The 13,061-nt window shown below is 39.0% G+C and overlaps 2 protein-coding genes across 2 annotated transcripts; both read right to left on the reverse strand.

Annotated features, from left to right (window-relative positions):
• Window positions 1–201: 201 nt before the first annotated feature.
• On the reverse strand, window positions 202–1,726 carry LOC126601454 (E3 ubiquitin-protein ligase ATL31-like). Its single transcript, XM_050268167.1, has one exon. The coding sequence runs from the start codon at window positions 1,453–1,455 to the stop codon at window positions 391–393; it is 1,065 nt and encodes a 354-aa protein (XP_050124124.1). The 5' UTR covers window positions 1,456–1,726; the 3' UTR covers window positions 202–390.
• Window positions 1,727–7,749: 6,023 nt separating this feature from the next.
• On the reverse strand, window positions 7,750–10,197 carry LOC126601930 (UDP-glucose 6-dehydrogenase 1-like). The gene is made up of 2 exons (XM_050268706.1): window positions 10,077–10,197; window positions 7,750–9,470 (listed from the first exon to the last, which is right to left on the reverse strand). Exon 2 carries the CDS (start codon window positions 9,439–9,441, stop codon window positions 7,996–7,998), a length of 1,446 nt encoding a protein of 481 aa, XP_050124663.1. The 5' UTR covers window positions 9,442–9,470; window positions 10,077–10,197; the 3' UTR covers window positions 7,750–7,995.
• Between the last annotated feature and the right edge of the window lie 2,864 nt (window positions 10,198–13,061).

Raw genomic sequence — 13,061 nt, forward strand, 5'->3', positions numbered from 1 at the left:
ATTTTTTACTTTTAATACACAAACCCAATTAAATTTTCACACAGAAACTTGAATTTAGTTTTAGTTTTAATATTGGGGCTGGTAATCTATATCTTTGCTTTAACTTTATGCAGGAATTGTTCCCTGCTGGTTCTGAAAACTACTAATTATTTGTTCAGACCCCAAGAAAAGAGCTAAAGCATGGGTTTAGACAACAAAAGGTTATTAATCTTTCACAACATAATTTTTTGTTTCTTTCAAATATAATTTTTCGTACAATTTTCAATCCCGCAGGAACGAGCAGACACAAATTCCTCTCTACAAACTATACCAACACAACTTTTCACGCTAAAAATTATATGCAAATGACTTCCGAAAATAAAAACATTATATACAATTATTATGTACAAATTACACAGGCAGCCGAGATATCGATTCTTTAGAACTCTCCGCCTTGACATGAAGACAATCCAACGGCATTTTAACAGACATTAACGGCGTTTTCCCAGACACCGCATTTCCGTCACCTCCTCTAGGTAAAAACGACGGCGACATCATCCACGGGTCGACCCAACCGGTTTGATTATCCACGCTGCTTTTCCCTTCACAGCGGCCACACCTATAGCCCTTCCTCGAACTCCCGAGGCCGCGGCGCAAAAGGACGTCGTAGCTAGTCGAACGCCTCAGCTTACTGTTCCCGCTCGACACCAGCTGCTTCCTCACCTCCTCCGGCAGTCTCAACGTGTACCTCTCCGTGTTCAATCCGGGTCGGCTCAGCGAGTGACCCGTCGAGTGCGATCTCGGAAACTTTCCACATATTCCGGATCTCGTTCGTGGTTTACCATTCTCAACCGCTTGTGGGCCCTCGCTTGGATTTTCATCCACATTGAGCACAACGGCGTCGTTTCGTACCTCGCCGACTTCAATCGGACTCCTGGAACTCGAATCTTCGACATTTAAATCGGTGTTTCGCGTGAGGTTGGAGCGGCAAACCGGACACGTCACGTGAGCGGCTAACCAGGGGTCGATGCAATCTGGATGGAAGACGTGATCGCATTTGGGAAGCAAACGCAGCGTTTCGAAGTCGTCGAACTCGCTCAAGCACACGGCGCACTCCAGAGCTCCCTTGCCAATCTTGAGATCCTTGACGGCGGAGTAGACGAGGATCGGGAAAGTCTCCATCACCGCCGGGTCCAGTCCTCGCCGGCGGAAACCTACGGAGGCGGCGAGAGCTCGAGTTCCGGAGGCTTCCATGCGTGTGGACTCGATGCAGCGGCGAAAGTAGACGGAGAGGAAGCCCACGGAGAAGAAGGCAAAGACGAGGAAGACACTGACGAGCGCCATTGAAGAGTTCAAATTGGCGATGTAGCCATAGCCGTTGTTCTGAAACTCGGGGGTCTGGGCATTGGCCGGCATAGGATAGGTGAGCAAGAAGAGGAAGAGGAGATTGAAGCTCGTCGTTTTCGTATCTGGCATTTCGGCAAGCAGTTGGTGGGCACAGCAGCTTCTGTGAGTAGCAGCTACTGAAGTTTGTTCATATTATTATTACTTAAGCGGGAGGAAGGAAGGAAGTAGTATGATCGGACGGTGGAGGAGAGCGAAAGTGATGGGATGCGAGGAAGGGATAAGAAGAAGAAGAAGAAGAAGATTATCTGAAAATTTGGGTAAAAAAAATTGACAAAAATGGAAAACCGATGGGCGCAGGTGGATAACATAAGCTTAGTGATAGCGTGGGAGTGAGGAGATCAGCAAAACCCGAAACTGAATGAAAGACAAAAACCTCTCCGTCACTGTCCTCCTTTAGAAATTTTTAGTTGGGACGGAACACAAGTAATACATTACGTATTTTAATAGGAATGGTAAAAAATTTTATTTTTTAAATTATTAACATTTTAACACATATATTACATCATTTTTTTTAGTGACACATAATATACCATCCGGTATACCAATCACGTTGAAAAATCTTTCGTGCTCCACATGTCATTCATCATCCAGTTTTGTTTTGGTTTATGTTATCTGGTTTTCAGCTTTACCACAAGCGAGTACAAGAATCCGGCCCACAGCGTTAGAATTTTATATTATTCCCCGGTATTCAAATTTTTACGGTTTGGAATATACAGTTAGTTTTTGTTTTTTTATATTTAACATAAAAAATACTCAAAATATCCCATATTTTCAAGTACCATGCGAAGTCTCTTTCAATTTTATTTCGACTTGGTGTGTACAAGTATCCACAGGCCACCTAATCAATGATCACTAATCACTAATCAGTCCAATTTGGTCCTTTCAGTTTCTATCTTAGAAAGTTTCGAATTAATTCTAGAGCTACTTCATTGTCAATAGGTTAACCTACGTGACTTACCCTTAATTTTCTTTTAGGGCATCTCTAATAGCAGGAGCAAGTTTCTTTCGAATGAAAACTTTATATTTCTTATTGGCCGGAGAATTTTTCCAATCATTGGAGATTTTATAAGATAACTCTCTAATAGAAGGGCTGTATAATACTCATCTATCTTGGTTTGAAAATAAAAGTTAACATCTTTAAGAGGTGGGTCCAGCTAGTTGAAGAAAAAAAAAGGTAAATGAAATCTCTCATCTCTTCTATTATTGGTATATCTCCCATGACACTAAAAACTGCACCGCCTACGTGGCACACGAGCTGAATACAAAAAGTTAACTGTGTCATATGTGTCATTGAATATTGATGCGGGCTTGCAATTTGCTACTGAGCTTGGCTACGCAATACCTCTGATTGAGGTGGTATGATGAAATACGTTTTTGACTTGATCTCGGCCGAGGAAGGAACACTCTTGGTCTGGGTTCTAAAATCTAAAGAGAAGGCTATGCAAATCATTGTGAAGTCCTAAATCTTTTACACCAGGTTCAGCAACCTCAACTATATTGGTGAAAATATAGTTATGCCGATAAGTAACAAACTGTAAAGGCAAATATACTAAAAAAGATAAGTGTCTTTATGGTAAAAGTGGTTTGACCTTCTGAATGCCAAACTCTGAATATAACTTGGGAATATGCGATCATAGAACACTTCACTTCACCGAAAAAGCTAATGAAGTGCCTGGTTCGACAATGGAATCAAAGACTCCTTGCATGGCAAGGACTTCATATAAATAAGATTGTGACCTTCGCTGATTGAGCACCTTCGCTGGTTGCCAACCAAATATGTTAACCAAATGGTTTTTGCATTGACTGTTAGTAAAGCAATTATTATTTTTTTTTTTTCACAAAGGATTGTGAAAAGTTTTGCATAGATCTTTTCTACGTCTCAAACCCCTTTATATTTATAAGACCAAATTCCTTAATGCCCAAGCATGTTGAGTGATAGAATCCTACCAAGATTGCAACTCCTCAGCACGCATATGAAATGAAGGGAAATAATGAGATTTATGTAGGATTTCTAGTGACTAGCATGCATATGCAATTCTAAATTTATATACATAAGCAACGGAATCATATTATCACATATTATCAAAGCTATAGTCATGCAAATCCCCTTCTAGGAGCATAGGTTCACATATGATGCATCAAACAAAATTGAAGAACAAAGTGAAGGTTGAGTTTTATACCTCTTGATCTAGACTTTAGACCAAGGATGGACCACCTCCAAGCTCTTTGTTCTTGTTAGTCCTTGAGTCTAGCCTCCCTCCTTGCTTCCTCCACCTTGATAGATTTTGAACTCTTTTGATTCTTCTTTAGCCTCCAAGGTAGAAGACCTCTAAAGATCCACACCCACTAGTGTAGTGAGATGGATGTTGGAATAACCAAAAGAGAGAAAAATGATTAGTTAATTTTCCCTTTTGGTGGCCGGCCTTGAATGTGTAAAGAGAGAGAGAAACTTGTTTTCTCTTTTGTTGAAAAGTACACACAAAAACCTTAATGAAACCTTTTCATTAAACTTCCTTTATAAATGTCAAAGAAGTGAGTCAACAAATTGACTTCTTCTCTCTCTCCTTTCTTTAGTAATGGGCGGCCCCTTAGTGTGGGTTTGGACTTTGGGTTTTATCATCTCAAGTCATTTTATGCTTGAATAAAATGACCCAATGGGCCCGAATGAACCCAAACTTTTCTTTAAGTCCTAAATGATCTTTCATCGTTTCTATGACTTCTTTAGACTTTCTAATTAATCATAACACTTAATTAATCTAATTAATTAATTCCATCATCCTTTAGTTGTCTCACCACAAGAGTGTATCGGTGTACAATCATTTTAGGTTCTAATTAGAAAGGCACCAATCCAATTGATTAGTATTAATCCAATCACTTAGTGAATTAAAAGTTACTTTTAATTCTCCTTCTTCTTTGATGACTACTTATTTAATCATCTAGAAAAACTCACAAGCCATGAGTGACATCTAATCATATATCATGGCTACCCAAACTAATGTAGAATTTGTTCGGATAACCTATTCAGTTGGAATTACAATGTAATTCAATCATTCTCTAATACAATACTCACAATCACATTACTAGGGTATGGATACTTAATGTCAAACCCCTAATGTGATTATACCATGTTATATGATTCTATTGAGTCGTATAGGAACACCTTCCATCATTACGCTCGATACTTTGGCTGAAGATTCCCGAATCATACCTAAGAGTATTCTTCCTCTCATAATGAGGATTAGAGATCCCTTGTTGATCATTCACATGCTTCTGAGAATAAATCACCGACCCCAACAATGTATAGAACACATCCAAGATGAGATGTGCTCACATCTCATTATCAAATGATCAACAACGTATCCCCAAGACAAATATGATGTCTCAAGTCAAAGGATTACTTACATTATTCCAACCAATAGAGTTGTCTGCTTGACATGTGAGTAGACCTCCATGCGAGTACTCTCGTTTGATTGTGTTCAATGAACTCATTCCCTTAATGAGCACCTACATACTTGTCTTAGTGTCACTACACGAATGGCATGAGACTTTCCATCCTTCCATTTGAAGGGGACATAGTATGTACTGGTCTATGTATTGTCGGTATCCCTCTGACAATCCTATGACCAGGAACCTTTTGGACATTACGGTTATGTGAATAAGGTCTTTGCAGTCTAACATCATTAGATTACTTCTTCAATCAATACATTGTCCATGGATTCACTATTTAAGACGTATATCGTTTATTAAGATAGTCCTAATGAGTGACTTTGCCTTTTGCTATATTAGAGTCATCTATACATACAAACATTGTCCTGAAAGGTTTCTTCCAAAGATTGACTTTCAGGGCATATCTCCAACATGAAAATACTTGAAGTTATCTTGATAGTCCCTTCTTGGGCCGAAGCTCTGTCACCATTGGATCTTGGCCTCTTCATTATGTACTAGGACTTTGAACCTAGTCACTTTATGCACATGATTCATTCTTTATGCAACAATGATTTTTGATCCTCAAATAACTTAGGTCTCGTTTGGATGTGTTTTTAAAATAACTGAAAGCGATTATAGATAAAATGTTTTTGGATTCCAAAAGCACTTGAAGTATTTTCTGCAAGAAGCACCAGTTATGTGCTTCTTCTAGGAAGCACTTTAAGTGCTTTTCTAGGATTTACTTGCATTTTTACAAAGGATGAGTTCTAAAAATATTTTTACCAAAAGCGCTTTCGATCATTTTAAAAGCACATCCAAACGAGCTCTTAATCTAAATTTTATCAAAAACTCATCCTGATCCTTCAACAAAACTATTTTGTTTAGGACTTGAGTGAATCACAACCTAATTTTGATCCTTAAACAATCCCAGATCTCTTAGGACTCAATCGAGCCATCAATATTTCACCATTAGGCCGAGCCTTGCACACTAGTCATCATATTCACCATAAGGCTGAGAGTCGCATTCTTACCACTGGCTTACTCTTTCTCGGCCTAAAGTTGAGATTTCAGGCCCAAACAATCACAAATTTCCAGCTTCTTCTTGAAAAACACCATATAATATGAATAATGCTAGGCACACCAAACTTTTGCACCAAATGATGTGTCACCAATAAAATGTTTACTTTAATTCAAGTTGGAATTTGATTAAGAATTAATACTAGGCACACCAAATTTTTGCACTAAATGATGTGGCACAAATAATTTTTGTAGATGAAATGAGAGTGAATTTTGTTATAATATTAAGTGTTGGAACCAAATTCGCCTACCACCATGAAAGGTAGGGATGCTTAAACTTGTTTACCTGTAAACAACACAGAATTGTGAGTAAGCCAAAAATTGAGGGTGTGCTGGTCAAACGCTCTTCATCGGTCAAGTTAGTAAGCAATATTAAGACTCAAGTAGTAGTCCAAATAATAACTATGCAAGAATTGCGTTACCAGATATGAACCCTAGAATGATGTATTTATACTAGACGAGGAGTTGACCTTTTAAGATAATAGAATCCTTATTAAACCGAGAGGGTCTCACATGATATCTAGTAAGTAGATATTGCATTATTTTAAGAGTGTCATCACTTGCAGCACACACCAATCTTAAGATTGTAAGGACTCCAAGATTATAGGAAACCTGCTAATTTCAGTGAAGTAGTCGGACTTTGCCCATTGATTCTGGAGCATGATGATGGTTTAGTGTCCATTTTCATCTGCTCAGCCTCAAGAGGAAGAATCTAGTTCATAAGGAGATAAGTGAATATTGTGATTTTATCATATGAGAGATAGGTGCAGTTTGGGATTCTATCTACGGATTGGTGGTTAGGCAAGTGAAGAAAGAAGTACCCTATAAATAAAAGAGGTTTTGCAATGTAGAGATGGCCTTCAACTTAACATACAAATCAACGCTCTGTGTGAAATCTTCTCATACCCTAAGAAATACTAATTGCTCCACTAACACGTCAGCACATATTCAGTTTGCTCTTGGTTAAACAACACTTACTCATTTTTCAGCTAGTTATCTACCCCAAGTCTCAGCCGGCAAAGAGTTTCTAATTCTTTCGCCGAAAGAGGCCACTTCATCAACTCTCCCAGCAAAGTGAGGTGTTCTTGATCGGTTATTCATAAGTATCAGAGTTTGGCATTTAGACGACCAGACAACTTTCACTGTAAAGACTCTCATTTCTTTTTAGTATCTTTGTCGCTACAACCTGATATCACCAATATAGTTGAAGCGACCAGACCTAGTATAGAAGATTAAACTTCGACCATATTTGCATAACCTTGTCTTCAAGTTTTAGAACCCAATGCCAAGAGTGTTCCTCCTCAGCCGAAGATATGCTCGGTGTAGAAGTCAGTAATACATTTCATAATCACACCACCACATCCATCTTATTCGGTCAATTGAGCTCAATAGCAAATTGGTACGTGGATCAACAATCATCTACAGAAGGATTTAGTTAGATACTTTGGGCTATACTGTGTAATTCTTAAGGTCAACAATATGTGAGAGATATATATATATATAATCTCTAAATCAAAGATCTTGGAAAATAGGTTTTGAAGTTTTAAATTATAATGTTCTTCCGCTATGAGGAATCGGCATGCAAATGTAGTTTTGGTTTGAAACCAACCAATGCATGTCGATTTCGGTGAGAAAATTTTAAATTCCAATAATATCTGATCTTATTCAACTCCGGTGTATGTGACGCTGTAGGGCGTGGAGGGTTTCCTTGTGAAAGCTGATAACCAGAAAACCTTTCGGCAAAGAGGCTTTAAAACTAAATATGCAAGCCCTTGGAAATCAAAAGCTCATGTCTATGTTCATGGGCCAAATGGCCATCTGTTTATGTTTACGATATTGTGATTGATCTGCAGTGCGAGATTCTACATTCAAATTGATTACATGAAAAATATATTATTGACCTTAAAAGAATGGACCCTAATTAAATAAAGAAGAATTACATCTGGAAAATGGACATTATTTCCTCATCTGCGACGTGATGTGGTGTGTTACCACATATAAATATATGGAATTAATCAACGATAATACTAACAACAACAACAATAATAAAAACAGACATAAAAACAAGACTCGGAGGAGTTTGAAAACCGAGCAGCAGTTATAGTTTTATGCGACGGCAGGCATGTCCTTGAGCCATGCATCCAGGGGCTTACCAATTGCGAAGACAATAAAGCCAATTTCGCGCAGTTTATCTACATCGATAACATGCCTACCGTCGAATATGAATGCCGGTTTCTGCATATTCTCATATATCTTGTTGTAATCGAGAGTCTTAAACTCATCCCATTCAGTGAGAATGCAAATACCATGGGCACCCTTTGTTGCCTCATAGGTATCCGAGACCACACTCACTTGCTCCAGAGTACTACTGCTGCTAATCGGCTGCAGGTGCATCGGGTGATCCCAGTCGAACTTTCTCATAGTCAAGTCCCTGCGGATCTGGTCCTCTGTTACCTGCGGATCATATATGCTCAGTTCGGCCTTGTCAACCAACAACCCCTTGCACACATCAATTGCTGGGGTCTCCCTTGTATCACCAGTATCTTTCTTGAAGGCAAACCCTAGTATTGCTATCTTCTTTGTCGACACAGTGTTGAACATGGATGCAACTACACGGTTCACAAAACGGCTCTTTTGGTACTCATTGATCTTCACTACCTGTTTCCAGTACTCTGCCACCTCCGGAAGGCCATTGCATTCACAGATGTAAACAAGATTCAGGATGTCCTTCTGGAAGCAGGATCCCCCAAAACCGACACTAGCGTTAAGAAACTTGGGGCCTATCCTAGTGTCCTTACCAACAGCGTGTGAAACCTGTGTAACATTGGCCCCAGTAGCCTCACAAAGCGCAGACATGGCGTTAACAGACGATATTCTCTGTGCCAAGAACGCATTGGCAGCAAGCTTGGAGAGCTCTGCGGACCAAAGATTAGTGGTTAGGATACGGTCTTCAGGAACCCACTGAGAATAAATATCCCTCAATGCTTTGATGGCCTTCTGGCCTTCAGCGGTTTCCCTGCCACCAATGAGGACCCGGTCCGGTTTAAAAAGATCTTCGATCGCAGTTCCCTCGGCCAGGAATTCAGGGTTTGAGAGGATCTGGAATTTGATTCCCTTGCCGTTGTGGGTCAAAATTTTTTCTATTGCCTCAGCTGTTTTGACAGGGACGGTCGATTTTTCAACAACAACTTTGCTAGAGTCGGACACATCTGCAATCATACGAGCAGCACTCTCCCAATATGTCAAATCTGCAGCTTTGCCTGCTCCGAGACCCGTAGTTTTGGTCGGGGTGTTGACGGAGACAAACACTATATCGGCTTCCTTGACGTGCTTCTTCACATCAGTGCTGAAGAAGAGGTTCTTGCCGCGGCACTGCTTCACGACGTCATCGAGGCCGGGTTCATAAATGGGAAGTTGGTCACTGTTCCAAGCTGCAATCCGTTTATCCCAGATATCAACGACGACCACTTCAACAGATGGGCACTTGAGTGCAATCACTGCCATTGTAGGTCCCCCAACATATCCAGCACCAATGCAACATATCTTCACCATTTTCGGTTCACTCTATAACCAATGCAAGTCTGCAATATTGCAACATTAGTTGTTACTTTATTTCAACAGTATGCCATGGAATGCGTATTTTGTATCATGTACCACAGTAACAGGTGAAATGGCAAAGATTTACTTAACTTTCTGCTTGATCAAGCCTAGTTACTACGAGAATATGTAATGAAAATGAGAATGAAGCATGGTAACAACCGTTTAACCAAACCTAGTTTGCATATTTAGACAATTTCCACTCGCCCTAATCTCAGGCATGGCAGATCAAGAATTTTAAGCCCCAATAACTTGGTGATACTTCTTGGTTCCGAAAAACACCTAGTTAATAAAGTAGAACGAACAAAAAGAGATGTGGGAAAATGCAGGTAGATGATCTATGAGGATGGATCCGAAAAACACCTATCATAGTGATAAATGGTCTATCAAAGAAGCAACTCCGCTAGAACCGACCAATTGTGAATAGAAAAATCAAATTTGAAACCAAATGCAGAAAAACAAAAACAATGAACCAACGGAAGGGAAGCCGAAGTGATCATAGATTTCTAGAGAAATAGTGTTACCAGAAGAGCTTTAAGCTCGAAACTCAATCGTGTGTGTGGCATATAATAACACTAACTAGTACACACCTGCCTGCGATGCTGCTGCGATTGCTGATTGCTGCAACGAGATGAGACGACCCTATTCTTTCTGTTACTGTTTTTTCTTTTTCTTTCTTTCTTGTGTTGTAAGTTGTTTATCAAATAAAAGAGTTGATGATAAATGATAATAATAGAGGAGGGCCTTTTTTTTCTGTATCCAATAAAAAATACCGGGCCTTTACTTGCTCTGAACCTCTCACTCTCAAACAAAAGGAAACAGGAGTGGGAGTCGGAGGAGAGAACGTGTTTTTTGGAGAGGCCATAATTGTAAATGGCAACGGTTGATGCATGCCGGTTCCAGTTGATGCATGCCGCTTCCATGCCTTTTGATCCTATTCTCTCGTCGCTCGGCCCTTCCCGGTCCCAAATGTAAATGGTGAGAAATTTTATTTTTTAAGCTATTAACTTTTTAACACACATATAGTACTATTTATATAGTAATACGTAGTGTACCACTCCGTGTGCCGATCACACTGAAAAATCTCTCCCCAAAGAGAAACAAAAAGTGATCCCTATGCCTGTATTGCAATCTATCTATTTATTTATTTTGATAAACGATAATGTTAGTATGTTAAATTGTTAATTATTAAGGAGAGGGGAATCGATGAGGATTAAACTCATATAAGAGTGCATAGGCATGATTGCTTTCCTCTACTGCAATAAAACGCCATCTGCTTAATAGCAACACATAAAAATCATCAAGCACAGAAATATACTATAAAGAGGAAGTACGTAAATCTAGATATTTACTCTAATTACATGTGTAAAATTAAAATTTCGGTTGTCCAATTTGTGGATCTCACACAATGCATGTGGCACTTGACTTGTCAAATAAAACAGGCTACCAAAAATGACATGTGAGAGCTCCATCAATTAATTCATGTCACATTCTATAATGGGATAAATTAACCCTAATTGGTCAAAATTCCCCAATTATAGATTGATTTCTCAAATTAAGGATTTTTAATTCATGACTCGTTTGTGAAGTGCTTTTAAATTACTGAAAGCGCTTTTAGAGTGAATGTTTTTTGGGTTCCAAAAGAACTTGAAGTGTTTCATGCAAGAAACAGAAGTTATGTCTTTTTGCAGGAAGCATTTCAAGTGCTTTTTAAGGATTAACTTACATTTTACTAAGGATTGGTTTCACAAACATTTTATCTAAAAGAACTTTTAGTTATTTAAAAGCATTTCCAAAACGAGCCCTTAATTATGAGCTAAATTAAATCAATCAGCTCGAGTTAATTCAAAATATATCAAGCAACCTCAAATAAGATTAAAGGTTATTTAGTGTAGAAGCTAAGGATAAAGGCATGACTAAACACTACTAAGTTTAACTATTTACACGACGAACAAAAGTTGGTTGCGCCAAGTGTATTTCCATCGCACAAACGTCTGTGCGATGGAAACTTTGTCTCGCAGAATCCATCATGCAAAGATCATGAAGAAAGACTTTGCGCGACGAACAATAGCATTGGTCATAAGAACACGGCGCAACTATTAACGAATGTATTCGTCGCACAAATACCAGGATACAAACGTGGGACGACTAATATTCGTCTCTTGAAACTTTGCACGACGACAGTTTATTCTTGTGCAACAAAACCTTGTTAGTTGCTAGAATTTTGCAAGACGAAGGTATTCATCGCGCAAAAAGAAAAAATATATATTTTTTAAATTTAATTTTTTGTTCTGTTTTTTCCATTTTGTAATAAAATTGCAATTAAAAAACTGTAATGAAGAGAAAAATAATTTATTTAAATAAATGTAAAATGTATGTACAAGGAAAATTTTTAAAAACTAAGGGAGTAAAAAACTAAGAAAATAATGCGGCATAATCTATGGGATTGTCATTCGGAGGCGACTGGAAGGTCTCGAGGTTGGGGATGGGCTCAGAGGTCGAAGGGGCAAAGTTCTGGGCATGCTTGGGTTGGAGGGGCTCGAATGTAGACGAGGGACGAAGATCCAGGATACGAATGCCGGACTAACTAAGGGCCTGTACAATCAGTTACATCTGGCTCTTATACGAGGCGAACTCAGTCCTAAGGTCGACCACCTCTGCTGTCAAAGTTGTCACCTCACGCTTTGACTATGATGATGAAGAAGCTCTAGGTTCCCGCCGCCGGGCATTCCTCATCCCCTTACAATATGTCCTCGGCCTCCGCTTGAGAGTCTGATCCAAGGTCTCTGTAAGGATCTGAAACCCTGCATCTAGGGGATCCACAAACTCAAGTGGAATCACGGGAGGAAGCTAGGAGGCGAACTCTTGAAGAACCAATTGCCTCTTCTCTATCATCGTCACCTGTGTAATATAACATGAAATATTAATAATAACATTCAAATAATAACCATGATATTTGAATATGTAAGATAGTAATTACAATTGAAGAATACTTACATGAAGGGACTCAAACAACTCATCCTTGGGTCAAACATTAACGTCGCTAAAGACATCGATCTCCGGGAATTTTGAACCCCCTGAATAGAGCAAAAGAAGAAAAATGTTAGCATGAAAAAAAATTAATATTATTGACATAGTAAAAATTGAATATGAAAAGTTTTATTATTAACTGCCGCCACGCCTCCATCCTATATGAGAATGGCCTTGAACCTAGATGGTGGAGAAGAGTCTTCTTCTCCCAATTTCTCTTGTTAACTTTTGCCTTCTTTTGTTATACAAAAAATAAACGTATTAGTTCTAATTTAAATGAAATATAAAAAAAATCAATAAACATTAGTAAGAAACATATAATACTTTTAAACTTAATATAAAAACATACCACATAGCCGGGCTCCTGAAAATGACTATAGAGCCACACCCAATTATCTTCTCGGTCCTCAAACTCCTTCGGGCTACCCTCCTCAAGAGCGACCTGCGAATCATCAAATGTCTCAAAATATTGGTGCAGGTTGCTCTTCCACTGTTAGTACCGTTCAGCGAAGAGCTTGTTGACGTATGCCAACATATCGTTGTTG

This window comes from Malus sylvestris, chromosome 15, assembly GCF_916048215.2.
Source record: "Malus sylvestris chromosome 15, drMalSylv7.2, whole genome shotgun sequence".
NCBI lineage: Eukaryota > Viridiplantae > Streptophyta > Magnoliopsida > Rosales > Rosaceae > Malus > Malus sylvestris.